The sequence below is a fragment of the Seriola aureovittata genome, chromosome 12, assembly GCF_021018895.1.
Source record: "Seriola aureovittata isolate HTS-2021-v1 ecotype China chromosome 12, ASM2101889v1, whole genome shotgun sequence".
In the NCBI taxonomy this organism is placed as follows: domain Eukaryota; kingdom Metazoa; phylum Chordata; class Actinopteri; order Carangiformes; family Carangidae; genus Seriola; species Seriola aureovittata.
The window spans coordinates 19,277,711-19,302,331 of NC_079375.1; the positions used below are offsets into that span (position 1 = coordinate 19,277,711).

A 24,621-nucleotide genomic window follows, 5' to 3' on the forward strand; every position below is an offset into this window, starting at 1 on the left:
GGATAACTAGACGCCGTCTGTGAAATGATTGGTGGAGAGGGTCGTCATTGACAGTAGCCGCGAAGAACGGCGCGTGTGCACTAGAACCGTCAGATTTCCAACGGTGGGTTGTTCTGAGACCGGAGTTGAAATATTAGCTACAGGCAGAAAAAAAACACACACCACGTGACACAAAAGTTAAAAATATCTGTTTTTATTTAATCCTTTAACAAAACAGGTTCAGAAGTAACACGTCAACCTATATAATGATGTGTAAAAATGTAATAAGAAGAATCTCAAGAGACAAAGCAGACGTACGTTCTTTGGCTGCAGAAGCCTGCTGGAAGTCAGTGATGGCAGCATGTGGGCCGAGATACTGACTGAACAGAGGAGAGAAGTTTTAAATGCACTGACTACATCCCTACAATGAAGAGGTATCAATGTCAAACAAAAACATCTCCAAAAGGAGATAGCCATACTAACTGAATATTTACCTCTTGCAATGACATACAGCATATTAGTTTTCCAGTGATTGTTTTCTGACTCAGTTTAAACAAGCAAAAGTAGCAGTAAAAAGGGACTACAAATTATTTTGCTCATAAGAAAAAAAAAAAAAAGGCATAATTACATAACGGTCCAAAGAAATGCAACAAATGGAGGACCCAATATAAAAATACTGACCAAGAACACTGAGTAAATAACTTATATCAAAACCTCCTGTTAAGCTGCAAATGCTGGCCTATGCAATACAGTGAAGTTTCTGGGCATATCCTGAGTGTGTAGACTACAAGGTGACTTGAATGTAAAAGAAAAATCTAAGTGCATTTTTAAATTATTTTTTTGTTGCACCCATCACATGACAAAATTGAAACACCTGAGTCAAATCGTCGAAATAGTAATGCTGAAGCTCCCCGTGGTCAAGCTGTATGAAACAATACATTTTTCCAGGACTAACTTGCATAGGCAGCAAAAAAAAAAAAAAAAAAAAAAACCCAAAACAATTCTGAACTGGGAACCGGGTATACAACATTCATCTTACTCAGCACTTTATTTCTTTTTTTTTTTTGAGTAATTATGAGAAAGTAAAAACTAAATAGGTCCTTAAAGACTTCAAAGTTAACAATCATCAATTTCAAATCAAAATGCTTTAAAATGATATATATTTAGACAAAGACAGAAGATTCTTAACAAAATCTTAACTATGAAAAGAAAATTAGTTTGTTCAGAATGCACACAGTTTAATAGGTATCCTCTTGTGTATGGGATTCTGAACATTTACACACTGAAATTATAATTCCTTTAGGGATGTTTTTTTTTTAAGACGCACTTAAATTCAAACTATTGGGAGTTATGACATACATGCTAAATGCTGCCTTGTAGGGTTTAAAAAAAGCTCAATTTATCTTTTCAAATGACATGATGGCCTAACAGATAGAATTTGATATGTGCAATCCATAATTTAAAAAAAAAAAAACAGAAATCAGAAAAATCTGCCATTTTGAACAGAAAAAGGCATTCAAGAAAGTACAAGTAGAAAAGGTAATAATAAATGTAGTATAATTCTATATAAAATAATAAACATTTGCAGCAGCACATCTCTTTTGTTTTGATTTCCTCCTGAACTGCTCACAAGTGAGCACTCTCTCCAAACAGAACTGAAGGATACATCTGCCCAAGGCAACAAGAGGTACTTGCAGCTAGGACTAGAGAAGGAGGGGTCACTGATGGAAAGGGACATGTTTTTATTTACCAAATACGTTAAGAAAATAAGTGTTAATCAAACATATGTAATTCTTCACTGCATGATTGCAGTTTGTCAAAATAATAGGTTTGAACAAAACTTCCCCTCTTTCTCTTATCCCCCATGATTCACCATTTAAATGCCTGGACAACTACATTTTGTTCATTGTGTACAGTTTCATTCTTAATGAGTCTGGAAATGAAAAGCATATCACTGGATCAAAAACAAGCACAATAACGGTTATCTGAAAGCCTACAGGTGCAGTGCACTGATCAATCATTTACCCCTGAATAAATGGGGGTTCCTGTAAACATTCAATGCAGAAGATGAAAGTTAAAAGCAAAATAACATAAATATGGTGTGGTATAACGACTATGCCTCGTCTTTATCAATGAACTATAATCTTTAAAACACCTGAAGAAAATTCATATGTTTGAATGTGCTATGATCACAATGGACTGCACAGAACCAGTAGGCTTTACAGTAAGCTTATCAGGCAACACTTGCTCCTGTCTAAACTAAACAAAGGCATATATCAATTAATGCTCCAAATACAGGCCGTGTAAGCGTCCTCACCACAGCCATAAACCTCTTGTAGGTGCTGGTTAAAAGTTAGAAATGATGATGACAGTGGCGAGCCTAGGAGGCAGTGACTCCTTCCCACTCCACCAGATACTGCACCTTGCCATCAAGGGTGACCCGTCGGGCCAGGACTTTGTACTTTTCCCCACAAGCCAGCCGCCCTGCTGCTCCGAAATAGCTGCTGATGGAGCTCTTGAGGTGGGAGAGCTGGCTGTTGGGGTCCATGCCATGAACTATGTCTGTTGAGTGAAGCCCTGGAAGGGTGCTCAGCATCTCTGTTGCTGAGGGGTTTGGGTCTGCATGGCTGGGAGGGGGGATCTCCGGGTTAGGGGGCTGCAGGGCCCGCCGTGGCCGCCCACGTTTCCTCTTTAAGGGTGGAGAGGAAACAGGCATGATGCACGCTGTCGTGCGCGTCTTGCTGGAGCTACAGAGGCTGGAGGGGTGTTTGATGATGGGAAAAGAGGAAGTTAAAAACTGATTTTAATTCTGAGGGAATTAAGAAAAACAAGCTATACAGAACTAAATTAAGAATCTTTAAATATGCTAGTGGCTCTATGAGGCTGCACTTGGGCACAGTGATGCTTTGAGGTAGATGTTAATGTCAGCATGCTAACATACTCACAGTGGCAATGACAGCATGCAGATGTCGAGGAGGTATAATGTTTTTCAAAACATATGTATTTTCAAAATAAGATTCATATTCCCCATGTCCTGCATGTCTGTACCAATTTTATGGCAAACCATCCAATGGTTTTAGACATTTGACTCAAATCCACAAATATCAACCTCAAGGTGGAACTACACGAAATGTCAAATGATCCATAAAGATGTTAGGAGTCATCCTCTGGTGATCATGAATGTCACAGAATTTCATGACAATCCATCCAATAGTTGTTGAGATTTTGGATTGAAGTGATCGACCGACTGACACACCAGCGTCGCCATCTATAGAGCCACAAATGTCAGTGTGAGAAAAGGGTAAATGTTGCAGTTGCATAGCAGACATACCTTGACTGTCTTGAAATGCTAGTTGAGGTAGTTTCTGAGGTGCTCAGGGCTCCTATGGATTCCACATCTGAAGTTTGTGAAGACAGCAGAGACCTGTCACTCCTGGTGGTGTGGCGACAGTAAAATGAAAGAGAGAGAGAAACAGTTCGATAAAAATCCTTAGAGACGGAAAAAGAAAACTGCTGCTGAAATTTACTGTCACTACATTGGATTTGTGCGTCTGAGCTAATAAATTCCTTTTATCGATGCTGGCATGTTTTTTCTGACAGTTGCACATTGCAAAACAATGATGACAAACTCATGCGCCTATGCTGTCGGAAAGAAACTCCAAGAAAATTTATTCCAGGGGTGCCATATATTTGACACTAACCACAGTTGCCACTGCTTCCCATCTGAGCAGCACGTCCCTTACCAAGGGTAAATATCATATGAAATAATAACATTAGCAGGCTAATGATATTAATTAGTTAATGTTATTTTGGTCACACAGAAAATTGATCAGGAATTGTTAAGAAAATTAAGCAATTTGAGGAAGTCAAGGTGGTTGTGACAGGTATTTTTGACCACTTTCTGGTGTTTTCTACACCAAGTCATCAATTAATCAAAACAGAATCTATCTCATCTCTAACCTTGTTTAGGACTTCATTTTGCACCACATTTGCTTACTTACTTGATAGAAGTTAAGTGATCCAATGCATGGGGCTCAAGTGGTAGAGGCTTTCTCATTTGCTGTCAAAGCAAAGTAAAAACTGTTAGCATTTCTCAGTGGGTTTTTCTTCTAGTCTAACACTTTCTCAACGTGTCCATTAGAGGCTACAATTTTCTCACAAGAATGGCTGCGTGAGCCAAGATGTATGCAGAATAACGTCAAAATACCCACCCCTAACTAAAGTTATGTACACACCCAGCTAACGCCCATAAAGACATACATGCAAATGTACACACACGAACACACACCTGGGACAAGAGCTCACTGGAGCGTTGTGGTTTAGCCAGAGTTTCCAGAGAACGAGCTCCTTGCTTCCTCTTTTTCTTCTTTTTCTTCTTTTTCTCTGTGCCATTGGTTAAAGTACTGCAAGTCCTAGAGCACAGGAACATCATTTTTCAGTAGTTTCACAAGTAATGACAGTTATGCATTAAAAACACAAACTGTAAAGCAGTCACATATTATGAAACAATTCACTAAGTGCAGGAAAATATAAACACTGCTTTGTTGCAGATTTTTCTCACTTTTTCTCACTTTTGACTTTTAGGCATCAGGTCAGCACTTTATAGCTTTCAATGATGAATGTTAAGGGATATATTCTGTGTCATTAACAAAAACTCAGCTCATATTATGACTTAAAGTCAGGGGGCTGGGGCTTTTTTCTGGGTGATGTCCAACCCAAAATTTCAAAACTTAAAGTAGCATCAAATATAAGTTTCACATCTTACCTCATGCCAGACAGTGCTTTGGTGGACTTGCATCCCTTAATGGTGATTTCATGTGAAGCCCTCTCCATCACTCTGCTGGTTGCCTCATCAGAGTTGGGGGGAGCAGGAGGGAAACGGATCCTCAGGCCAAACAGGTGCTTCTTCTTCTTTACCTCCTTCCCTGACATGAACCTGGCAGAGACAGAAAAAGGAGAGAGAGTAATGATGGGTAGGAACACACAAGAAAGAGTTACTTGACCACTTTCAGACTATCATGAACATCATAAACAAATAAATGGGGAAGGAAATAACTTACATGCTGCTGTTGTTGTTTAATGCCTCCAGAACACTTTCATATCGCTCAGATCTTGGAGTGTCGGCGAGCTGCAGACACAGGGAAGGGGAGGTTACCAAACAGGAAAGTCAGGGTGCAAGGAGGAAAATGAGCAAACACAAATCAACAACATGCTGTTTCAAAACCCACTCTTGCAGCCAGGGTATTCCTACAGTAGTTGTTCTAATACACTCATTTCAAGGAAAATACCTGCTTGATTTTAGAAAAATAGTTTATTTCACATCTTAACAGTCTCATCCATTTTTATCATAAACAATATAAGGTCTCTTTTTATCTTTCGCTCTTTTCCCTTTCTTTCACCCTTATATCCCACTTCGCCAGTTACATCACTTATTTCTAAAACTGTCTCTCATCTAATCGTGTGTGTATGTATCTCGCTCACTGGCTTGAGTTTTAATGATTGGTAGATTGGTAGAAACGCTCCACTAAAGTGTATGATTCTCAATAACTCATAGGTTATAGGGTCGGACCTGGATATGTCACCATATGGGTCTGGACCGAGACCATGGTCCGCCTATTAGTGACCTCGGCCAACATTAACACAATTAAATCAATTCTTCTTTGACACTCTACAACAGTAGTATCCCTGGCTGCACGGCGCAACATGCTGTGTAGGCTACTGTTTTGGAGCGGCAAAGAAGAGTTGATTTTCGGGAAAACTGCTGTTTTATTTTTGTGATGAAACTATTAAGTTTATTAATATATATGGTATCAGATCGGATTTGCCTTTACTTTAGGTTGTTACATTCAATCGAAAAAGATCAGGGAAGGTCTCATTTTTTTAGTTACATTACAATCTGTTCACACATCGACAATAGTAAAGCGATTAATACATTTCAATTACTTCACATTCTTACACATAGCACATTTAAGCTACACAAATACAGTATGTGTGAAACAAAAAAAAATTTCTATAAAAACAAAACTGTGTACACAATTGGCCATCTGAGCATTACAAGTAAAAACTAACCTCCCCAAGCTGCAGCAGCTCCCAGTTGTCATTGATGTAAGCCATCAAGTCCATCTCAGAGTCAAAGTACTTCTTCTTGTGGATCACACTCAAGTTGTACAGGCTCAAGTGTGTGACATCCTCCCTGAAAATTTTTTGTAAAAGCAGTGTTTTCTTGAATTAGTCTGGTTCAAAAAGAATATCATAAAAAGACCAAATATGTGTAGAAAATGCAGGAATTGTGGGAGCAGGTAATGCACAGTGGCACTGATAATGTGCACAAAAAACAAACTAAGACACTTATAAGACTGTAACTGTGTTATAGGTGGTAAGATATGGCATTATATCTAAAAACTGACTACTTTGGAAAGAAGTGCAGTCACATGCCTGTGTCAAAGCTGAACATACATCTTGGGATTCACACTTACCATCTGAGAGGCAGTCGGCTAAGGTACTCTGGTCCACCATTGCAAACAGAACAAATAAACAGATAAAACCTGAAGAAAAAAAAACACATTACCCCATTAGCTGGCTTTATTTCCCCTCAAAATAATTTGGTATCATTTCCTTTGCTCAATTTCCAGTATTTCTCTAGCAGGACAACTTGGAGTGGTCCACAGAAACAAAAGTGTGTCAAAATCATTGACTAATTTTTTTCTTGGTTGTTCTGGTGAGAATTAATCAGTGACATTAACATGAAGCCGATGTACTAGCTAGCCAAACTAGAGCCTTTTCAACAACCATGGTATAAATATTCTCAACTGTGGAACGTATAGTTTAGGATATTGGTATTTGCACCTATCTCCGTAGAGCATGGGCATCTGTAAGCAATGGAGACAGGCCTCGTGGAACCACTGCTGACACCTGTTACACTGCAACATCTTCAGGTACCAACTAGAAGGAAAGAGACAGAGGTTGGTTAACTGCGCTGGCATACATGATATTAAGATTCTTAAAAACATGTACATGTAGGAAATTCTGCATTCAGATTTGTGTAATTGTGCTTTCATGTGTTACTCACTCTCCTGGGCCTCCACAGTAGCAGTAACACTTCTGGATGTTAGTCTTGTGGCCTTGGTCCCACACCAGTTCCTGTGGGGCGTAGGGGAAGGACAGGTGCAGCTCCATTTGCTGCTGCTGTTGTTCCTGCTGCGGAAAACCTTTAGCAGACGCTCCCCTCCTGTGAGCACTTCCCCTCTATACGCCAAATGGACAAAAAGCATGTTTACCCCAACATATACTATGTACACACATATACGCTATTTACTTATCTTGCAGTCTCTTTTCTCCATTATTCTTTACAGTTAAAGTTACAGAATAGCTATTTATCAGGTAAATACACACTCATTTAATCAAACAACTTATACATTCAACTAAAGATTGTATGTGTTTATACTCAAAGAGAAAGCTGTACCTTGGGTATAGAAGTAAGCTCACACTCTGAGCAGAGCCACTTGTCATCTGAGTCAATGACAGAGGCATCAATGATGGGGGAGTGGCACACCTGATGGTAACCTTAAAGACAACAAACATATTTAGATCCAGCTGCCATCTACTGGGTCATTCTTTCAAGAATTACAAAGACCCTAATGGCCAGAGATTAGAACGCAATACTTAGATGATTAAAGATGTTCAAGTTTTAAGAGCATCAGAGACAATGAATAGTACCATGTCCACACTTGTCACAAATGACAATCTCATTGGGTTCTTCTGAAGTTTCATCTTGGCAAATGGAGCACACAATGTCATCGTCCTCATCATCCTCATCATCTTCATCCCCTGAAAGAGACAGAAAACGTCAGGGCAAAGAATCACAACTCCTTTACAACTAGCCGTTATGCGGGCTAGTAAGAACATCAAACTGAGTTCTACAGGAAAGAGGCGACTATAAGGACTATTTCTTTGCTCTGGCGTCTTCCAAATTCAATCCAAATCCATAATAACATTTGGCCGCTGCACAAAATAAATAATAAAACACGACAAGATCAGCATTCTAAACAGAAGCTTAAAATATGTTCACATTGTACAGAATGTAATCAATATTTTCCTCATACATTATATATTATTTCACCCACCCACAACCCATCTGTTGCCCAGAATTCATTTTTATGACTGGGCCAACCCAATCCGCACACTACTAATGTGGATGAAGTGACCATTTAAAGAGTAACCTAATACCAGGCTGTTGGTCTGTTGCTCCTGTTACCACACCCAAAGGTGCTGTCGGGGTGTAGTGAAACACCACAAATGGACTTCTACCACCACTGCAGCAAAGTGAGAACTTCAACCACTGGAGGTCAGCAGAAAACAAGCTGCTGTTAACTTTTGAAATCAGTAATACTACACTGTGAACATACAGCTGTGAAGCAACATGTGGATCAGCTTTATTTAGAAGTAGTTATTATTAAAAAACAAACAAAAAAAAAAAACAACTAATTACTACAATTATTTTCCATCCGTCACAAATCATGTTAAGCTTTACTATAAAAAGGAAATCTGCATCATATTTGCATTTTAACTTAATGATCTGTAGGTGGAGAGACCAAAGCCTCTCTGTGTATCTCCCCTTTCCTTATTTTCACATGTGGTCATTGCACTGCTGCTGCACTGATGCCAGACACTGTAGACAGTTAACTGTCAGTAACAAAAGTAGGGAGATAAGTAAGGCAGAAGAAGGCAGAGGGGTGTGGACAGCACAATACAAATCCAGGATTTCAAGCTAAATAACTTCAAACACACAAGTACAAATAGAGCCAGGCAATAAAATAGCACAATATCCTTTTAGATTCCCAGCAATTGATAGAGGAATGCATTTTTATTCAATAGTAAGATCCAGATATTTCACCAACATGTTAATCTAGAAGTAGAAAGATCTTACCTGTCTGAATATCCTTCCAAAGAACCCATGACTTTGAACGATCCTCAAAGACAACGAAGCATCGCTGTTTGTCCTGATCTATCTGAAAAAGACAAGAAAGACAGATGTGTTCCTAAAATCTGCAAAACACTGTTCTGAAAGCATGAACACACTGCTCAGGAATCACACATCCACACAAACAAGAAAACAAATCAGGAATCCTACCAAGAATGCCATACCTCATCAGTTTGAGTAAAGGAATCTGATGGTACATGTGACAGAAAACTAATTACAGAGCCACAATGAATGATTCCTCACACTAACCTTTGTGATTGTCCCCAAGTAGAACAAGCCATCTGACCACCGGGCCAAGACGTCCTGTCCCTCTGTAAACCTGCCAGACATGCCGTCTTCTCCATACTCCCCTCTAGCAGAAAGGCTTGTGGGGGACAAGGACACAGCCTGCTGCTGCCGCTGGGGGTGGGCTCTGAGATGGACAGACAGGTGGTCCACAACCCCTGAGTCTCTAAAAAACAGGGGGACATGCATTTACAACAAGGAAAGCAGTGAATTATATTTTACATTTTTTTCAGGTATTTCATTCTCTGCACAATTTACAGTCTGTGTGCACCTCAGTGTGCTTGATGTTTCATTTTACAAACAATAACTACAAATGCAAGTCACACGCAACAGCGTGCTCTTTTACATATGTGTATATATACACATATATTTATATAAAATACTGTCCTGCACGTGTAACGGTAATAGAAAACACAAGGATAGATTATGTCGTTACAGAGGAGATTACAAAACAATGCCTCATGCTGAAACACATGATATTTCCCCTCCAGTGGGTACAAACAACAGGTGATTATACTCATAATTAGTGCTAATTGGCAAGTAACTACAGCCGAGCAGTCAGTAAGATGGCTGCAGGGCAGTGCTGGGTATTTCTATAATCTATCCCTCATCAAAAAACAAAAAATAAAAGGCCGAGGTTTTTACAACCATTTCCCGAACACTTTCGGAGACCACAAGTTAATCTGGCATTTGACTGTCGGTGACAGTTGTCTGGTGTAATTCTAGAAATGTATCAATTAATGTTTTTTATCTTCTGTTGTACAACCGAATTCATAAGGTTATTTTAGAAATTGAAGATTTAAATTTTCTGCCTCCTTTAAGCCTCTGTCCGTCAGTCCGAGATTCCCTTTGTTCGAGTACTGGGTGAACATGATCAAGACCAGGCACAAGATTGGATAAAAGGACAGTCTGAGATAACCTTGTGTATTAAAAAAATGTTTTGTACATGAAACAGTTAGCAACAGGCCTGATTGCTAGCATGAATAATCCACATGCAAAGCCGTAACCCTAGCCAGGTCGCTGACCGTCGGACCCACACCCCCCAACAGGAGGAAAACATGATGACAACAATACCTCATTCGGTCACCTCCGCTTCAAACAAAAACTTGTACGACAAAATAACTCAAGAGAAATGACCGCTATTATCCCGCTCCGTCTGCTTTTGAATCTATATCAAAAGTACATCGCGAAAACTTGCGGGGCTTGTGTCTTCATCAGAAAATAACAAACGGTTCATTTTCCCCCAGCACGTTCGCCATTTTGGTTTCCCGCTGATGATCGGGGAGTGCATTATGGGAAGCGCTGCTGCTGGTTGTCGGTTCACCTTTTTTCAAACATTTGAAATTGTAGGCAGGGCGTTTAGCTGCTAAGCACAGCACATCCGCCCCTTAAAGAAGTATAAGTGTATTTATTTTTGCTCAAACACAGTAACTTCTCGGTGGAGTTTCTTCTGCGGATGTGGATAGAAATACCAACTAACGTTTTCAGCATTATTAATTAACGGTCAGACATTTTCACAGTTAAAACAAAATGTTCACTGACAATTCTCATAATTTCAACGACACTGGATTTGATAAATCTGTGTAGATTTTGGCCAGTTAATTGCGCAACAACAAAGTGTGTATTGACAGGTTATTTTTTATTTTGCATACGATGACCGGAAGTTGTGTTTGGCGCTAAATTATCAGGGATTTTATTGCGAAAGACATAGCGGAAGTGTGCACTCACGCTTGGTAGCATGACCCGGTCACATCTTCAGAGTTTAGCAACCACTCAGATAGTGATTCAATGATACCAGCAAAGGCTATGCTGCACCAATGGTCGCACTTTGACACACATTTTCGTCATTTTGGTTGACGACCAGAAAACTTTAAAACGTATTATAGGCAGAGGAAGTCGCGCCTGCGCTCTGAACCTACGTTTTTTTTTTTTCAGCGTGAGGTATGTTGCTTTGCTTGAAAATCAGCAGCTGCTGCAAACAGCAGAGGCGCAGGCAAAGTAGAATATCAAAGCGTTCACACGGACAAGACAACCCGACAGTCCGGGGTCGTGGATCATTCTGGGGCTGAAACCGGCTGATATGCAGTCATTTCTGCCCGCTCCGTGAACCAGACGAGTGGTTTTGGTTTTGCGTGGAAGGCGCTTTCTCCCATGTATTTTGGATGATCTCCCACAGCCAGGTCCACGTATTGAGATGATCTATTTTTGTGATGGCGAAGGGTCTGTTTCCACGGGCCTGGGTGAAAAAGTCTTTCTATTTCCAGGTAATATCACAGGTCGATAATTGCTCTGTAAACGGATTATCGTTTATATTCTGCGGGTTGTGATTGTGAGCCTGTGTGTAATGAGGTCGTCGTAGTGTCACGTTAGACTGACAGCTTGCAGTAAATATCTCCCACCTCTGGCTGCTCAGATGGGAATTGTGGGCTGTTGCAAAACACCTGAGGAATGTCACTGTTAATAAAATATTATCTTGACAGTTTTCCTGCTGAACCACCATAATTTCTACAGAGCAGAGTTCAGGCCTACCAATGAGTGTGTGTATACTGGGGAATTGTGGTAAATGATGCCAGGACTTATAACACAGGCCAGAGAGGAATCTCTCATTTCATATCACTTCATTTGAAGTTATCTCCTCCTCACATTACTGAGCAGCTGCCAAGACTTTCACTCTCAGCCCACAGTTGTTTCAGTAATCCTTTGGTTTGGATGATAAGAGTTGAACCTTCTGATTTGGGTACCAGTGGCCCGCTGCCAGCAAGTACAGTGCAGCCAGGGGTTTATGCAAGAGGAAGAGAATGCATGCTTGCATCTGCTCTAGAGACGAGTGTTTCATTACCAGATTTTTACAGTCAGTTTATCACAACTTTGAACATGGACTACTGGTGGCTGAAATCCTCTGAAAGGTGAGACATGTCTGCAGAGCTGATTTCATCTGGCCTCAGCCAACACCTGCATACACTTTCCTGTGGTCTCATAGGCTGGTTAAATCAACAAGATCAGTCATGATTAGGCTGTATTTCATCCTGTACTAAAATAAGATACTTCCTATCACACATACCTAGACACACACACACTCACATTCAGACAACACTGCGTTGTGTAAAGCTTTGAGTCAGGGTTGCTTCTGTTCCTATTTTGGCAGTCTGTGGGTAAAAGGAGAGACAAATTAGGCTAAGTACATTTTTGTGCTTTTTGTAGCTGACTGTGTTTTCAAAGCAGTTGTTACCTTTTTATTTTTAGGTCATCACACCTACACAATGCACAATGCAAACTCTGGCTGGTAACAAATGTAAAAAGAAGTCTTGTTAGGGAGCCAGCTGGTTTGTAGCAGCACACCAGAATGTGTTGGGATGGTGGGGTGTGTAGGTATGTTACAGGACATGGTGCGTTGTTTGTACAAAGATCCACAGGGTCGTTCCTAGTAGAAGAATTACAGGGTTATAAAGGGCACGTACAAGTCGCGTAACCTCTGATCATCTTCCGGACTCAAGTAGAACAAATGGCTTTTGAAATTCTAAGGTCAGGAGTTTAAAAAGCAGCATGAAAGCCAGTTTTGTATTTCCTGGATTTCAGTCTTTCCTGTTGGGTCTTTGAAAGCAGCATTGCAGTTCTTATGTACTATAACCGTTGCCCTGTTATGGGGAGGATTGGTGTCAAGACAATTTTTTCAGCCTGAGATGGTATCAACCATCTCCTGTGCAGTTTGTTGGTTCAGTAACATCTCCGCTGCAGACAGGGAGACACAAACTGAAGAAGCCAGCTCTGTCCCGAGGAGCTCTGTGGACTCCGGGGAGGAGGTGGACGAGAACAGGACGACGGACAAAACTACCAACCAAACGCCCTCCAGTTGCTACCTGAAACTGTGTGTGCAGCTCCTAGTGACAAGTTGTTCCACCCACAGTATGTGTAGATGTGATAGTGCAGGTCTTTTGTGTCCGCTGCAGCGACTGTACCTTACGACAGTTGATACTCGATGAGGGTTAATGCCGGGTAACTGAATCTTATTGTTGACAGCTTGGTAACCCTGTAGTTTGCACTGTAACTTTGCATATTTCATCCAGCTGTAAAAGTTTTCCTTCCTGCACAACTCAGCACAGCTCCTATTGTCATCAATTTAACATCAGCATCTTGCTCAATCTGCTACCACCTCAACTGTGTCATACCACTTGACGTTTTAATGACATTGTATGCCTTTCTCGTTTAGTTACAATATTTTTTATTTTACTGTATTTTACTCACATTTAAGTGTACGTTTATTATGTATTTCAGTTTTGTTTTTTTTTGCTTATCTTAACTCTCATGTCGTGGGTCATAATACAGTTGTGAAACAGTTTTACAGTACACACTTTGCATTTCCTACATTTACATCAAATGGTTGTATTTTTTAGGCACTTGGATTCTTACATGGGATCAATTAAGTTTACCAAATGTAATCTTAGCTGAGACAATCACTACATAATAGGTTCCAAGGAAGTGGAGACACTGTGAAGGGCCACATGGAGTAAATGAACGATTAGACTCAGGTTTCACTTCTTTACATTGCAGGCTTATCATGTGTTCACAGAGACACGCTGAGACACACCATCAGACAGGCGACGTGCACACATGACTCAGTGTCACCCGCCTGTTAACAAACAACTTTTTATTCCACCGTTTTGTCTGTGCGCGTTTCCACACACCTTTGTACAAGCCAAAGGAGTCAGATCTGATAGTCGACTGTGGTTGCTTTATACTCCCTTGATACCTCCTGTTCCCTCCCTGGAGGCCCCACTATCTGTTTGTTCATCTCTTCGGGACACAGCGTTTAAAAACAAGGCAGCTCTGCAGAGGGAGAAATCTCTCCAGCTCTAAGCCGCTGTTAAAGCTCTGACAGCCTCCTTCTGCCAAGAGACATTTTGGTGAAATGCACCAAGATGAATGGGAGGCAGGAAAATTATGGTTCTCGTGTATACAGCCTTTGCTTTTCTGTGAAGTCCGTAGTTCACAGTGGGGATGTTTTACATATTTCATGTGAACAAACTCTAGGAAAAAGCCCTGGACCTCATTAGCGTTTTGTTTATTATGTTCAAAACCCACAAACAAGTCATATGCCCCAAAAATGTATAAAGAATCTGAATTAATGACCGTAAATCAACCATCTGTGTGTGTTCTGCTGCAGCTTGTATGGACTCAAAACAGACAGATCTTCATTCCTGTTTACAGTAATTACAGCACATCAAACATAAAAAGGCTTTTGACTTGGTCCCTACCTCGCTGGGTGCATATTTTTGTTGGGATTTGGAAACCATGCTGAAGCCGAACGGAGAAGCACAGCACGCTGCCAAAATACACACAACATTAGCTGTTCCTGCCATGTGATCAGAGTGAGAGTCAAAATCACTTGATCCTCCCAAGTGCCGTTACAGTCCCTGAAGAAAAAACTAATTGCAGTTTTGCTTTAGTACGTTAAGTCACATACTGGGGCTAAAACAGCAAGTTTGACCTAAATTCCATTTCACTGCTCCACTTCCCCTTCCAGCAACTTACTTCATTATTTTTTTTTACTGGATTGCATTGCAGTAGGCACCTAATTTATGTACTGCTGAAATGATCATTTTTGTAGCTGATTTGTCAACTAACTGAATATCTATTCTAAAAATAGACACATTTGTTGGGAGTTAAATCTTCAGCTGTTGGTCAGAAGCAGTCTTAAGATAACACAGTGGACACAGTGGTAGCTTCTGATGGTTGGTTTTCAGCCATACAACATCTGTCAGGTGATTGATTCACCACTTTGGCCCAGGTGGAAATATCTCAATGATTACAATGAAGTGTTGTACTGACATTCATGTTCCCCAGACGATGAATCCTAGAGACGAGAGACTCCCCTGTGTCTGTAATGCCACCATCAGGTCAAATGTTCAGCTCAGTACTTTGCTTTAGTGCCTCATTCTCTCCAATAATAATGACATTTTTATCAACCTCAGATTCACTTTATGTTAAGACCAATTCGCAAATGTTCACAGGATAACACACTATGAATATTACGCCTGCTAGTTAGCATTGTTGTCATGTTAGCATGCTGACAATAGCATTTAGCTCAAAATAACACTGTGCTGAAGTACAGCCACACAGAGCTGTTAGCATGGCTGTTGACATTTGATTGTATTTTGATAATTACTGATTGTATGTGCAGCTGAAATGATTGATTTAACAACTGATTAGTCTTTTCTCATCACTTTCCAATTGATTCCGGTTCTGATAACAGCAAACATTTGCTCTATTCAGAGGCACTTGCTTTTCTGTATTATATCATCAATGGAAGTGAAATCTTCATCTGTTGTTCAAAAGCAATTTAGAGTAAATGTAGTGTACAGATAAATTAGATATTAGATATTATGATTTATTATTATTAATCATTAGTTGGAGCTCTAGTACAGTAAACCCCCTGTGCACTGTATCCTGTGTTGTTCTTTTCTGCCGTGTTGTTTTGCCTTTAGATTGTGTACAGTTCTCAGGATTTGTAATGTCACCTTTACAACGTTTTGTTTCTTGAACGAGCGAAGAATTGTGTATCTGTATCACCACATTTCTGTGTTTTATCCGTGTGGAAAATAAGGCACTGACTGCATTAACTTGCACAATATCCTAGAAACAACAGGATTTGTGTCCAAAGGGACATTTTGAGACGTGACATGTGCATCCTGTGACACACAAGCCATAAACAGAATGGCCTGTCATGCTGCACCTCCAAAAACATTTTCCAGCTTAATGAGCTATTGTTGCACATAGCGACTAATCAGCCAACCAGTACCTTGTTATGGGACACCCCATAACATAATAGGTCACCGTGGCAACCTATTATGTGAGCAGGCTTAATTAGAATAGCTTGGATCGCGACTCTTTCGGTGCACTGTGTCTGTATTCTGTGTTAATACAGGCGGTATATGTAGTCTGGATACAGAGAGGGTGAACAAACTTTTGTGTCTCTGTCTCTGCTCGCTCTCTGCAGGCTCGGATCTCCTTTGTCCGGGTGAAGTACCTGTTCCTTACATGGCTGACTGTGCTGGTGGGGAGCTGGGTGCTCTATGTGCAGTACTCCGCCTACACAGAGCTGTGCAGAGGACACGAGTGCAAGAACGCCATCGTGAGTATTGGCACGATTCTCTCTCATCTCTTCGTTTGTTCAGACCTTGTTACTCTGAATACGGCAATCATTCAAAGGGTGCTACGTGGGCTACAGGTTGTTACACGATCAAGGCAACCTCAGGAATTTTGAAGTGGTTTTGGTTTGAGGTGATCTGATGTCTATGTGGCAATTAAAACGTGATGTGAATATACTTGATAATAGAATTACAAACACTTATCTGCGTTTTCTCTTTCTCCAAGTGTGATAAATACAGGAGGGGAATCATCGATGGCTCCGCCTGCAGCAGTCTGTGTGACAAAGAGACTCTCTATATGAGCAGGTGTCTGTCAGTACTGCCAAACAACCAGGTAGGAAATTGTACTTTCTGTAAAACTTTTAGTCTTCTGTAAAGGATAATGTGGTATTAAAGTTGTTACATGTGTAACAATGACCCTGACCAACGATTAAGGCATGGCCGAGTGGCTCTAATCTGATTATTCATTATCTTCATTATGTTCAGCATGTTAAGCGTTTCCTTGGCTCTCCGCTGTTGATCAGGTTTACACAGGAAGCTGGGGAGACCACGATGGGATCATCCGTTGTAAATTGGGGGAGATTGTGCACTACGAGCTGGGGGAGGAGCCGGAGCCTCGGAGAGAGGCAGCTGTGTTCGACAAGCCCACCAGAGGCACATCAGTGGAGAAGTTCAGAGAAATGGTCTTTAATCACCTCAAGGTAAGAGACTGTGGACGTGGGTCACAAAGGTTTATTTAGAACCAGATCTGAAGCTTGAAACAACAAACTTTTAAGTCTCTTGTCTTTCTCCATCTCGCAGTCCAAGCTTGGAGAGCAGGCCAACCTCGCCAGCCTCGTCAGCCAGATCTTGTCTGTCGCCGATGGCAACAGAGATGGACGGGTGTCACTGCCAGAAGCGCGCTCCACGTGGGCCCTCCTGCAGATGGACGAGGTATAATATCAGGCCAGTGAATTAGAAAAAATAACATGCTTGTTGTTGTTGTTGTTGTTGGTGTATGATGTGTTTTCGCTCATTGGGGAAACGTGCAGATATAACACAGATTAACGGATCTCGGGTTTGTTCTTTGAGGTGCTGCTGGGCCTGCTGCTCCAGGATCGTGGACACACCCCTCGCCTCCTCGGCTACTGCGGGGACCTTTACATGACGGAGCGAGTCCCCTACGGGCCCCTGTACGGTTTGTCTCTACCCTGGCCGCTGGTGTCCTGGGTGCCGAGCAGTGTGCAGCGCACTATTGATCAGTGGTTCACCCCATCTTGGCCTCGCAAAGCCAAGATCTCCATGGGTCTGCTGGAGCTGGTGGAGGACATCTTCCACGGCACCTACGGCAGCTTTCTCATCTGCGACCTCACCGCAACACACTTCGGTTACACTGACCGCCACGAGCTGCGTCTTACCAACGCCGGAGCAGTTGTTCCTGAAGACGAGTTCAGACGCACCATGCGAGTACTGAAGTGTGAGACAGACGCTGACTGCGTGTACGGGGTGGACTGCCGGACGTCATGCGACATGTCAGAGAAACGGTGCAGGGAGGAGCCGCTCCAGCCAAACTTGGCGAAGGCATGCGGCGCACTGAAGGACTACCTCCTGCGCGGGGCGCCGTCAGTGATGAGGGAGGAACTGGAGAGACAGTTGTACTTATGTATGGCTCTCAAGGGCAATGCTGGACAGATGAACATGGAGCACTCACTTATCCTCAACAACCTGAAAGCTCTGCTGTGGAAACAGATCTCACACACAAAGGACTCGTGACAAGGAGAAGAAAATTCCTCTGAAATGATGCCAGTCACTCTCACGTGGAGCTGAGTATTAACGATGCTGTGATTTAGAAGTAGCAAATTCATTCAAAGTCATTTTTATCAACTCTTAACACTAATGAATGAACCGACTGATGGAGACTACCTCCTCCATCCCAGTCTGGGGCCCGGAAAACATGTCAGAGTATGTTTAAATACAACACTAAAAATATATATATATACTGAATGATTGCATGTTGCCATCAGTCACACTTAAAACAATTCACACAGCCACATTTTATCGTATTGTATTGTTCTCTACCGTGGAATGTTTTACTGTTTTTAGTCTCAAGAGCCGAGAGACTAAATTGATGTTTTTGCCACAAAATCATGCTGATGTGTGTGTGGACTAACACAGTTCATCAAAGAACAGCTTGTTGAGGAAAACAAGGATAGAGTGACTGTTGTACAGAGGCTCCAGTTTGAAGTGTATTGAAATTGCACTATGATTAGATATGCTCCTTAATTTTTATGTTAAGGTTGCTAAGGTTACCGATATTCTACATTTGTTATTTGTAACAAATCAAATGAAAAGGCGAAAACCAACAGTATGTTAGTATTTCATATTTTACTTCGCCAGCACTCAGACCCAAGCCCATCAGCGCTGCCTGCTGAAGATATATTTTATCTTTTTTTACTTTAAAATCATACTTCAATTTTAAAAAAGAAAAGAAAAGAAAAAAAAAGGTTAAAGAATGTCGTCAAACAGCTGTAATTTTTTAGCAACGGTTACTCAAACAACGAATTTGTGCATTTGTTAGGGGACTACTTTCAGCTGCGGATTAATACACATCTGGATCAATTCAAAATACAGTTCATTGCGGTCTGGGAATGTGTCACCAGGTGCAAAAGAGCAGCTCATCGATGTTTGTTTTTATACAGGAAAGTGTTGAAGCCTTGGCTGCAGGAACAGGCAAACTGAGATTGTAGGTTTTGGTCTTTTCAGGGGATTATTTGAAAATAAGGAAATTATAGAGCATCACCAGACTTCAACTTTAACAAAGACAGATTAGTGACGAAGGAAAAACCAGAATAAACAAACTAGTGGAGGAATTCAACAATAATTTCTCTATGAATGACTCGGTGCCAAAGAGCACTGAAGCTTTTCTGGAGATTCATGGTGGCGTTTCCTTTTGTCTGTCACTCATCTGTTTGCTGAAACGGGGAAGTTCATTCGCTTCAGATTGGACAATGTGATGGTATTTGTCTGTCAGTACGTCACAGTGTTCATACTGTGCATCAGTGTACTTGACCATGCTGCGAGTTTTCCACCTGTGACATCATCAATGCTGCATCAATGACACGAAGAGAAAATATTAATGTATTTAATTTGGTTTGTGAATGTTCCATTTCTCACTGAAAAGAGCGTTTGTTGTAACGTACTGCATCACGTTATTTTTGGATTTCCTCCGTCACAGTGCCACAGATCATGCTGAAATCACTTTGTGAATGTTTATCCACCTGTGAAGGTGGAGATCCTTTATCGTCACATTTGAATGCTGTATAAAAGAATATTTTCCATGAACCCTTCCAGACATTGCCGATGTGAAGTAACTGTGACCAAGTTGACAACGTAAACCACTTTGAGACAGACGTGACCTGTACAGCATGTCGAGCTTGTGGTCAATGCTGCTGTTAGTTTTAAAAATGTAAAAAAAAAAAAGTTTACTTATTGAAGAAACCAGCATGATTTTGCACAATTAAACTACATACCACTTCACTGTTACTTGTCAGGTCTGTCAAGATTTATATTGCACAATATGGCAATCCAGTATCTCACTCATATTGTGGATTAAAGATTAACACTGTAAATATTTGTCATGGGTATAACTAATCACAAGCAAACAAGGCCACAATGTTCCTTTAAAAAAAGAAAAGTACACAGTATTGACTGAGCCAGACACAAGCATGAATTTGAAATAAATTTATTTGTCTGTGAAGTGTGTTGTGTTTTTGCAGCAGGGCCCTGTGGCGAGCCCCTAACCGTCCCCTGCTTCTTGTTCTTGTGCTCGTAAGAAGCTGGCCTTTTTCTGAGCGACGCGATCCTTCCTCTGTGCCAGAGATAACTTGGCGCGATTCCACCTGCCCGGAAAGAAACACAACAACAGCTCCATTAACATTCAGCACGTCTGTGGAGAGAAACGTTTGTCCGCTCAGCACTGGGATCTTCCCAGTATTATTCGACCTTTAAAGAGGGAGATGGCGTTAAATAAGGGCAGTTTTTTCTCCAGTTACCAATAATGTTAGGTGATTATTTTAAGGACTATGTCATAACAATTTGGGTGAAACAGCATCACCAATTCTGGCTTAGAGACAGACAAAGGCATCTGAGATACGGAAAGTAGGAACCCACCTCTTCTTCTTGACGTCTTTTTTGGGTTTCTGTTCGTGTACGGGGTTCGCTCTGATGGCGGCGTGTGCTTTTCTGTACATTTCTTCTACCTAAAAAAGAAGAAAACGACACTTACATATTTATACACCAAGTTTTGGCATTTCACGACACGCATGGTGATTTGTCTTGCTTCTCTCAGCCCCGTCTTGAAAACGACAGTAAACATCAGCTAATGCAAATGAAGGACCAACTACATTTTGCTCAGCGTGTTTTGTATCATCATCAAGAAGCAGAAAACAGTGGAGAATAACTGACTTAACTAACTGAACTAAATATAACAACGGAACGACAGACTTTCAGTGATTCATCTATTGACCACAGTGATAATTTCCTGACAGCAAAAGCAGCTATGACTACACACAGCAACAGGCCAGGTGTGAGTGGAGTCTACAACTGATGGATCAGTAAATATAAGTTTAGATTTTGGCATCTGTGCAGTATCTAAAACAATGATTATTTTTAAGAAGACCGCATTCAAAGTGTCTTTTATTTGTAGTTGTGGTTAAGGCCAATGCAAATGCGCAGTGATGAAAAAGCAGCTGTGCAGAGGTGCCATTTATTTAGGCACTGCCAGCATTTTAGGGCTGCAGTGTGGTTTTGGTTGACTGTGCAGTACAGCTCCCCCAGATGTCACTGTTACTGTTGCAACCATACCGCACATGCTATGATGTCTGACAGTTAAAAGGTAAGACATCATCTGATGAGGTTCTGGTAAAGTTCGCTCAAACATGTCAGTGCTCTTTGGTCACCGTTTCTAATTCACTATCAATCCTGTTCTGCTGTTTCTTGTTACTTATTTGTCAACATACAGTACATGCCCATAGCAATGCATCTGAGGAAATCAGCTGACAAGTCATTTCATACACCACCACCCTTTAAGAATGATATATGAACATAACTGGGAAATTTAGATTAAGAAAATCTGGCTACCAGATTGAATATTGCATCTGTAACCATGGCCACAGATGCTGTGTTGAAGTCTCATATAGAGTCTATCTTCATGTGCGAGAAGTTCTTATCTTACCGTGTCTGGCGTGACTCCGTTCTTGATGAAGCGAGAGAACTGTTTCTTGTAGGCATCCTCGTCCTCCTCCATCAGGTAAGACATGTAGTCGGCCACATTCATGCCCATGATGTGTTTCCGGTGCACCTCTGCGTTGAACTCTTTACTCTCTGCGTCGTAACCGGGGAAGCGTTTTAGACTAGGGAACGACAAAGGGCAGAGATCGCATTAAGGTAAGTGGACGAAATGTATTTTTCTCACAGCATTTATGGTTTTGTTCAGAGCTCTAATCAATTACACTGCAACACAATAAAAGTTGTTTGCTTCGGTTCATCCTGCTTCTCTCAGCCCCGTCTTGAAAACGACAGTAAACATCAGCTAATGCAAATGAAGGACCAACTACATTTTGCTCAGCGTGTTTTGTATCATCATCAAGAAGCAGAAAAGAACCAGTAACCATAAACTGGATCATGTTGGCAAACCAGTTGCTCTTCTGTCGAATAAGCACTGACTGTTACCACGTGAGGTGATGAAACACCAGTCGTAGTGCTTCTGTGTGATGATGCAGTTTTATTAGTGTAGGAACGGTGTTTAAGGGTTTTCATTTGCTCCACATCTATATATAGTAAAGAAGTGAAGAAGCAGAAAAACAAGCATAAGCAGCGGGTGCTATTCTCACATCATACTGACCTGTGAGGAATGGCCAGCCCTCCGTCGACTGCCCCCTTCAGTGCTCCGAACACCTTGTTCCCTGTGGTGGTTCTGGCCAGGCCTGCATCCAGGTAACAGGTGAAGGCACCCGGCTGCCCGTCGACACTCTCCACATTGAACTCATCTCCCGTCACCTCCACCTGACCCTCGTACACCTGGTCCATGCCAAACTTATGCAGCAGCTAAAAATGAGGAGGAAGGTGCAAAAGAGGATGTGAGAAAACACTTGACAAATCTGTTTCCGGTAGTGGGCGCATCATGACGCATGATGACGTGTTTTACGTTAGTTCTCACTGGGCTTGAAATGCGGAGATTTTACAAATCTGACCTAACCTCTGGAGTTGCTACTTCAGCACAAATCTCAGTGTCACATCCATGTGCTGTCTCTGCTGACATCTGCAAGTGTCAGTGTGGGTGTGTATATGTGTATTCTTACCCGGCGAGCCAGCAGCAGCCCGGTGCAGTAGGCCGCAGCGTAGTTTGTGAGGCCTACAGAGATGCCATATTTAGGCAGTTCGTGAGAGTAAGCAGCACACACAATCTGGTCCCCTTCAATTTTTGCATAAGCAATCTGGACAAGGGAGACAGACAGAGGAGAGGGGGTTAAAAGTCAAATCATTTTTAATCTGTGATCCCATGAGTTTAACTGAGTCCTGCAGTCACTGACCTGGCAGCAGATGTCCCTGTTGGAAAACCTGACGATCATGCGGTACTTGGGCGTGTTGTACTTGTTCTTGTCCTGCACAACCAGACGCTTACGAGCAAAGAAGTCAGTTTTCCCCTCTAGCAAGTTAAAAAGAACCAAAGTCAGTGGTTGATTTAAAAAAAAAAAAAAAAATGAACAGGAGTTTGGCTTAACAGTGTGAAGGTTGTAAAGCTGGTGTGCAGTTAAAGTTTGCACTTACCTCTCCTTCTCCTGAATTTAACTTCATATCTCTTGAAGTAGGCCTTGCTCTTCACCACTTTGACGAAACCCTGAGGGGGGGGTGAGGAGTGGAGAGATTAGCTAGTAGCTAGCGATGAAGCGAGGAGAGAAAAACGCCACACAAGCAACACAAAATGCCATCTCTTATTACGCTTCAATATGCTTCAATAAGTCTGTAAAAGCCCCTCGTGTGTGTGTGTGTGTGTGTGTGTGTGTGTGTGTGTGTGTGTTTCCAGCAGTGCAGGCGGTCAGCTGAGGTTTCATCAGCCATGAAGCGCCACGCTGAAGCCCAACAGCTCACCGGCCCGGTACAACCGAACATCCGCAAACATCTCCCGCTCACACCGCTGTCAACACTTCTCCACCATCGGACACATCTCTACTCACTCACACCGTGTGCGCTGGATGTATATCGATATATTTTACGCACCATTTTGCAGAGATTTTGCTCCTCTTCCTCCGGGACTCAAAGAAGCTGCCTTTAGAGCTGCGATAGCTTCCTGACCTGACGTTGCAATTTCTTCGGTAACCGGACGTCCCATCAGCAGCGGGCAGCGCCCCCTGCTGCACCGGAGGACAGCGCCACACATTACCTACAGGGGGCAGCAGCGATACAGACAGCAGGGGTTCACTCAACCTCTGCAACACTGATTTAGGAAAGTATTTTGTTTTTCATGTAGGTTACGACAATATGATTCAATATACATGTACATTGTGATTTATTAGGAGCTTAGTGAGATGTCCATGAGATTAGAAAGTAAAGTGGTGAGGAATTAGCTGTTGAGCCAAATGGATGTTAGATGAATAAAACAAAACAAAAACAAAACAATATCAACACTCAAACAATTTTAGCTTTCAGCTTAAAACTACAGCAACTAAAAGCCAAAACAGGAACTCAGGAACAATTTATCAGTTGTAATGAAATTAGAATAAATGAAGCCTGCTTCAGACGCTGTCTCTGTGAGGTCCGTTTGTGTTGATGTAACATCCTTGCATGTTGTGAAATCAAGCTACTCAAGAAAATGATGATGGTTTGGGCTGGGAAAGTATAAATGGTGAAATCTCTGACGCTTGGGTGGATTTAAAATCCAGAGAGAGGTCACAACATTTGACAACTGAATCAGAAACTGAGAGTGAGCTGGCTGCCCACCTACACAAAAGAGCTCTTTGCTCATCTCACATTTATGCCTTGTTTAACATTATTACCGCACAACCCACTCTTTGAAATCTTGTCCATGTGTCAGTAATATGTATTGACTACTACCATGACTAGCTGTTGATGTGCGTGCAAAACTTAAAATCATGCAAATGTGGAAAGAACAATACAGTAAATGGCAAATGTTGACGGTAAGAGCTGTTTTGTTTGACATTAATAAAAGGTGATGGGTTTCTCAGTTGTTAATGA

General features: G+C 41.6%; 3 protein-coding genes across 3 annotated transcripts; 1 reads left to right on the forward strand and 2 right to left on the reverse strand.

The window, feature by feature from the left end:
• Positions 1 to 177: 177 nt before the first annotated feature.
• Positions 178 to 10,509, reverse strand: mtf2 (metal response element binding transcription factor 2). Its single transcript, XM_056392404.1, has 15 exons — positions 10,319 to 10,509; positions 9,209 to 9,410; positions 8,906 to 8,987; positions 7,696 to 7,806; positions 7,442 to 7,542; positions 7,049 to 7,224; positions 6,826 to 6,921; positions 6,456 to 6,524; positions 6,049 to 6,172; positions 5,040 to 5,107; positions 4,745 to 4,915; positions 4,268 to 4,391; positions 3,981 to 4,039; positions 3,311 to 3,412; positions 178 to 2,735 (listed from the first exon to the last, which is right to left on the reverse strand). Exons 1-15 carry the CDS (start codon positions 10,321 to 10,323, stop codon positions 2,360 to 2,362), a joined length of 1,866 nt encoding a protein of 621 aa, XP_056248379.1. The 5' UTR covers positions 10,324 to 10,509; the 3' UTR covers positions 178 to 2,359.
• Positions 10,510 to 10,999: 490 nt separating this feature from the next.
• On the forward strand, positions 11,000 to 20,125 carry dipk1aa (divergent protein kinase domain 1Aa). The gene is made up of 6 exons (XM_056391877.1): positions 11,000 to 11,508; positions 16,239 to 16,373; positions 16,616 to 16,723; positions 16,914 to 17,090; positions 17,191 to 17,322; positions 17,461 to 20,125. Exons 1-6 carry the CDS (start codon positions 11,455 to 11,457, stop codon positions 18,139 to 18,141), a joined length of 1,287 nt encoding a protein of 428 aa, XP_056247852.1. The 5' UTR covers positions 11,000 to 11,454; the 3' UTR covers positions 18,142 to 20,125.
• On the reverse strand, positions 20,095 to 23,788 carry rpl5a (ribosomal protein L5a). Its single transcript, XM_056391878.1, has 8 exons — positions 23,647 to 23,788; positions 23,197 to 23,266; positions 22,959 to 23,074; positions 22,728 to 22,862; positions 22,271 to 22,473; positions 21,602 to 21,779; positions 20,539 to 20,627; positions 20,095 to 20,267 (listed from the first exon to the last, which is right to left on the reverse strand). The coding sequence occupies exons 1-8, from the start codon at positions 23,647 to 23,649 to the stop codon at positions 20,165 to 20,167; spliced, it is 897 nt and encodes a 298-aa protein (XP_056247853.1). The 5' UTR covers positions 23,650 to 23,788; the 3' UTR covers positions 20,095 to 20,164.
• Between the last annotated feature and the right edge of the window lie 833 nt (positions 23,789 to 24,621).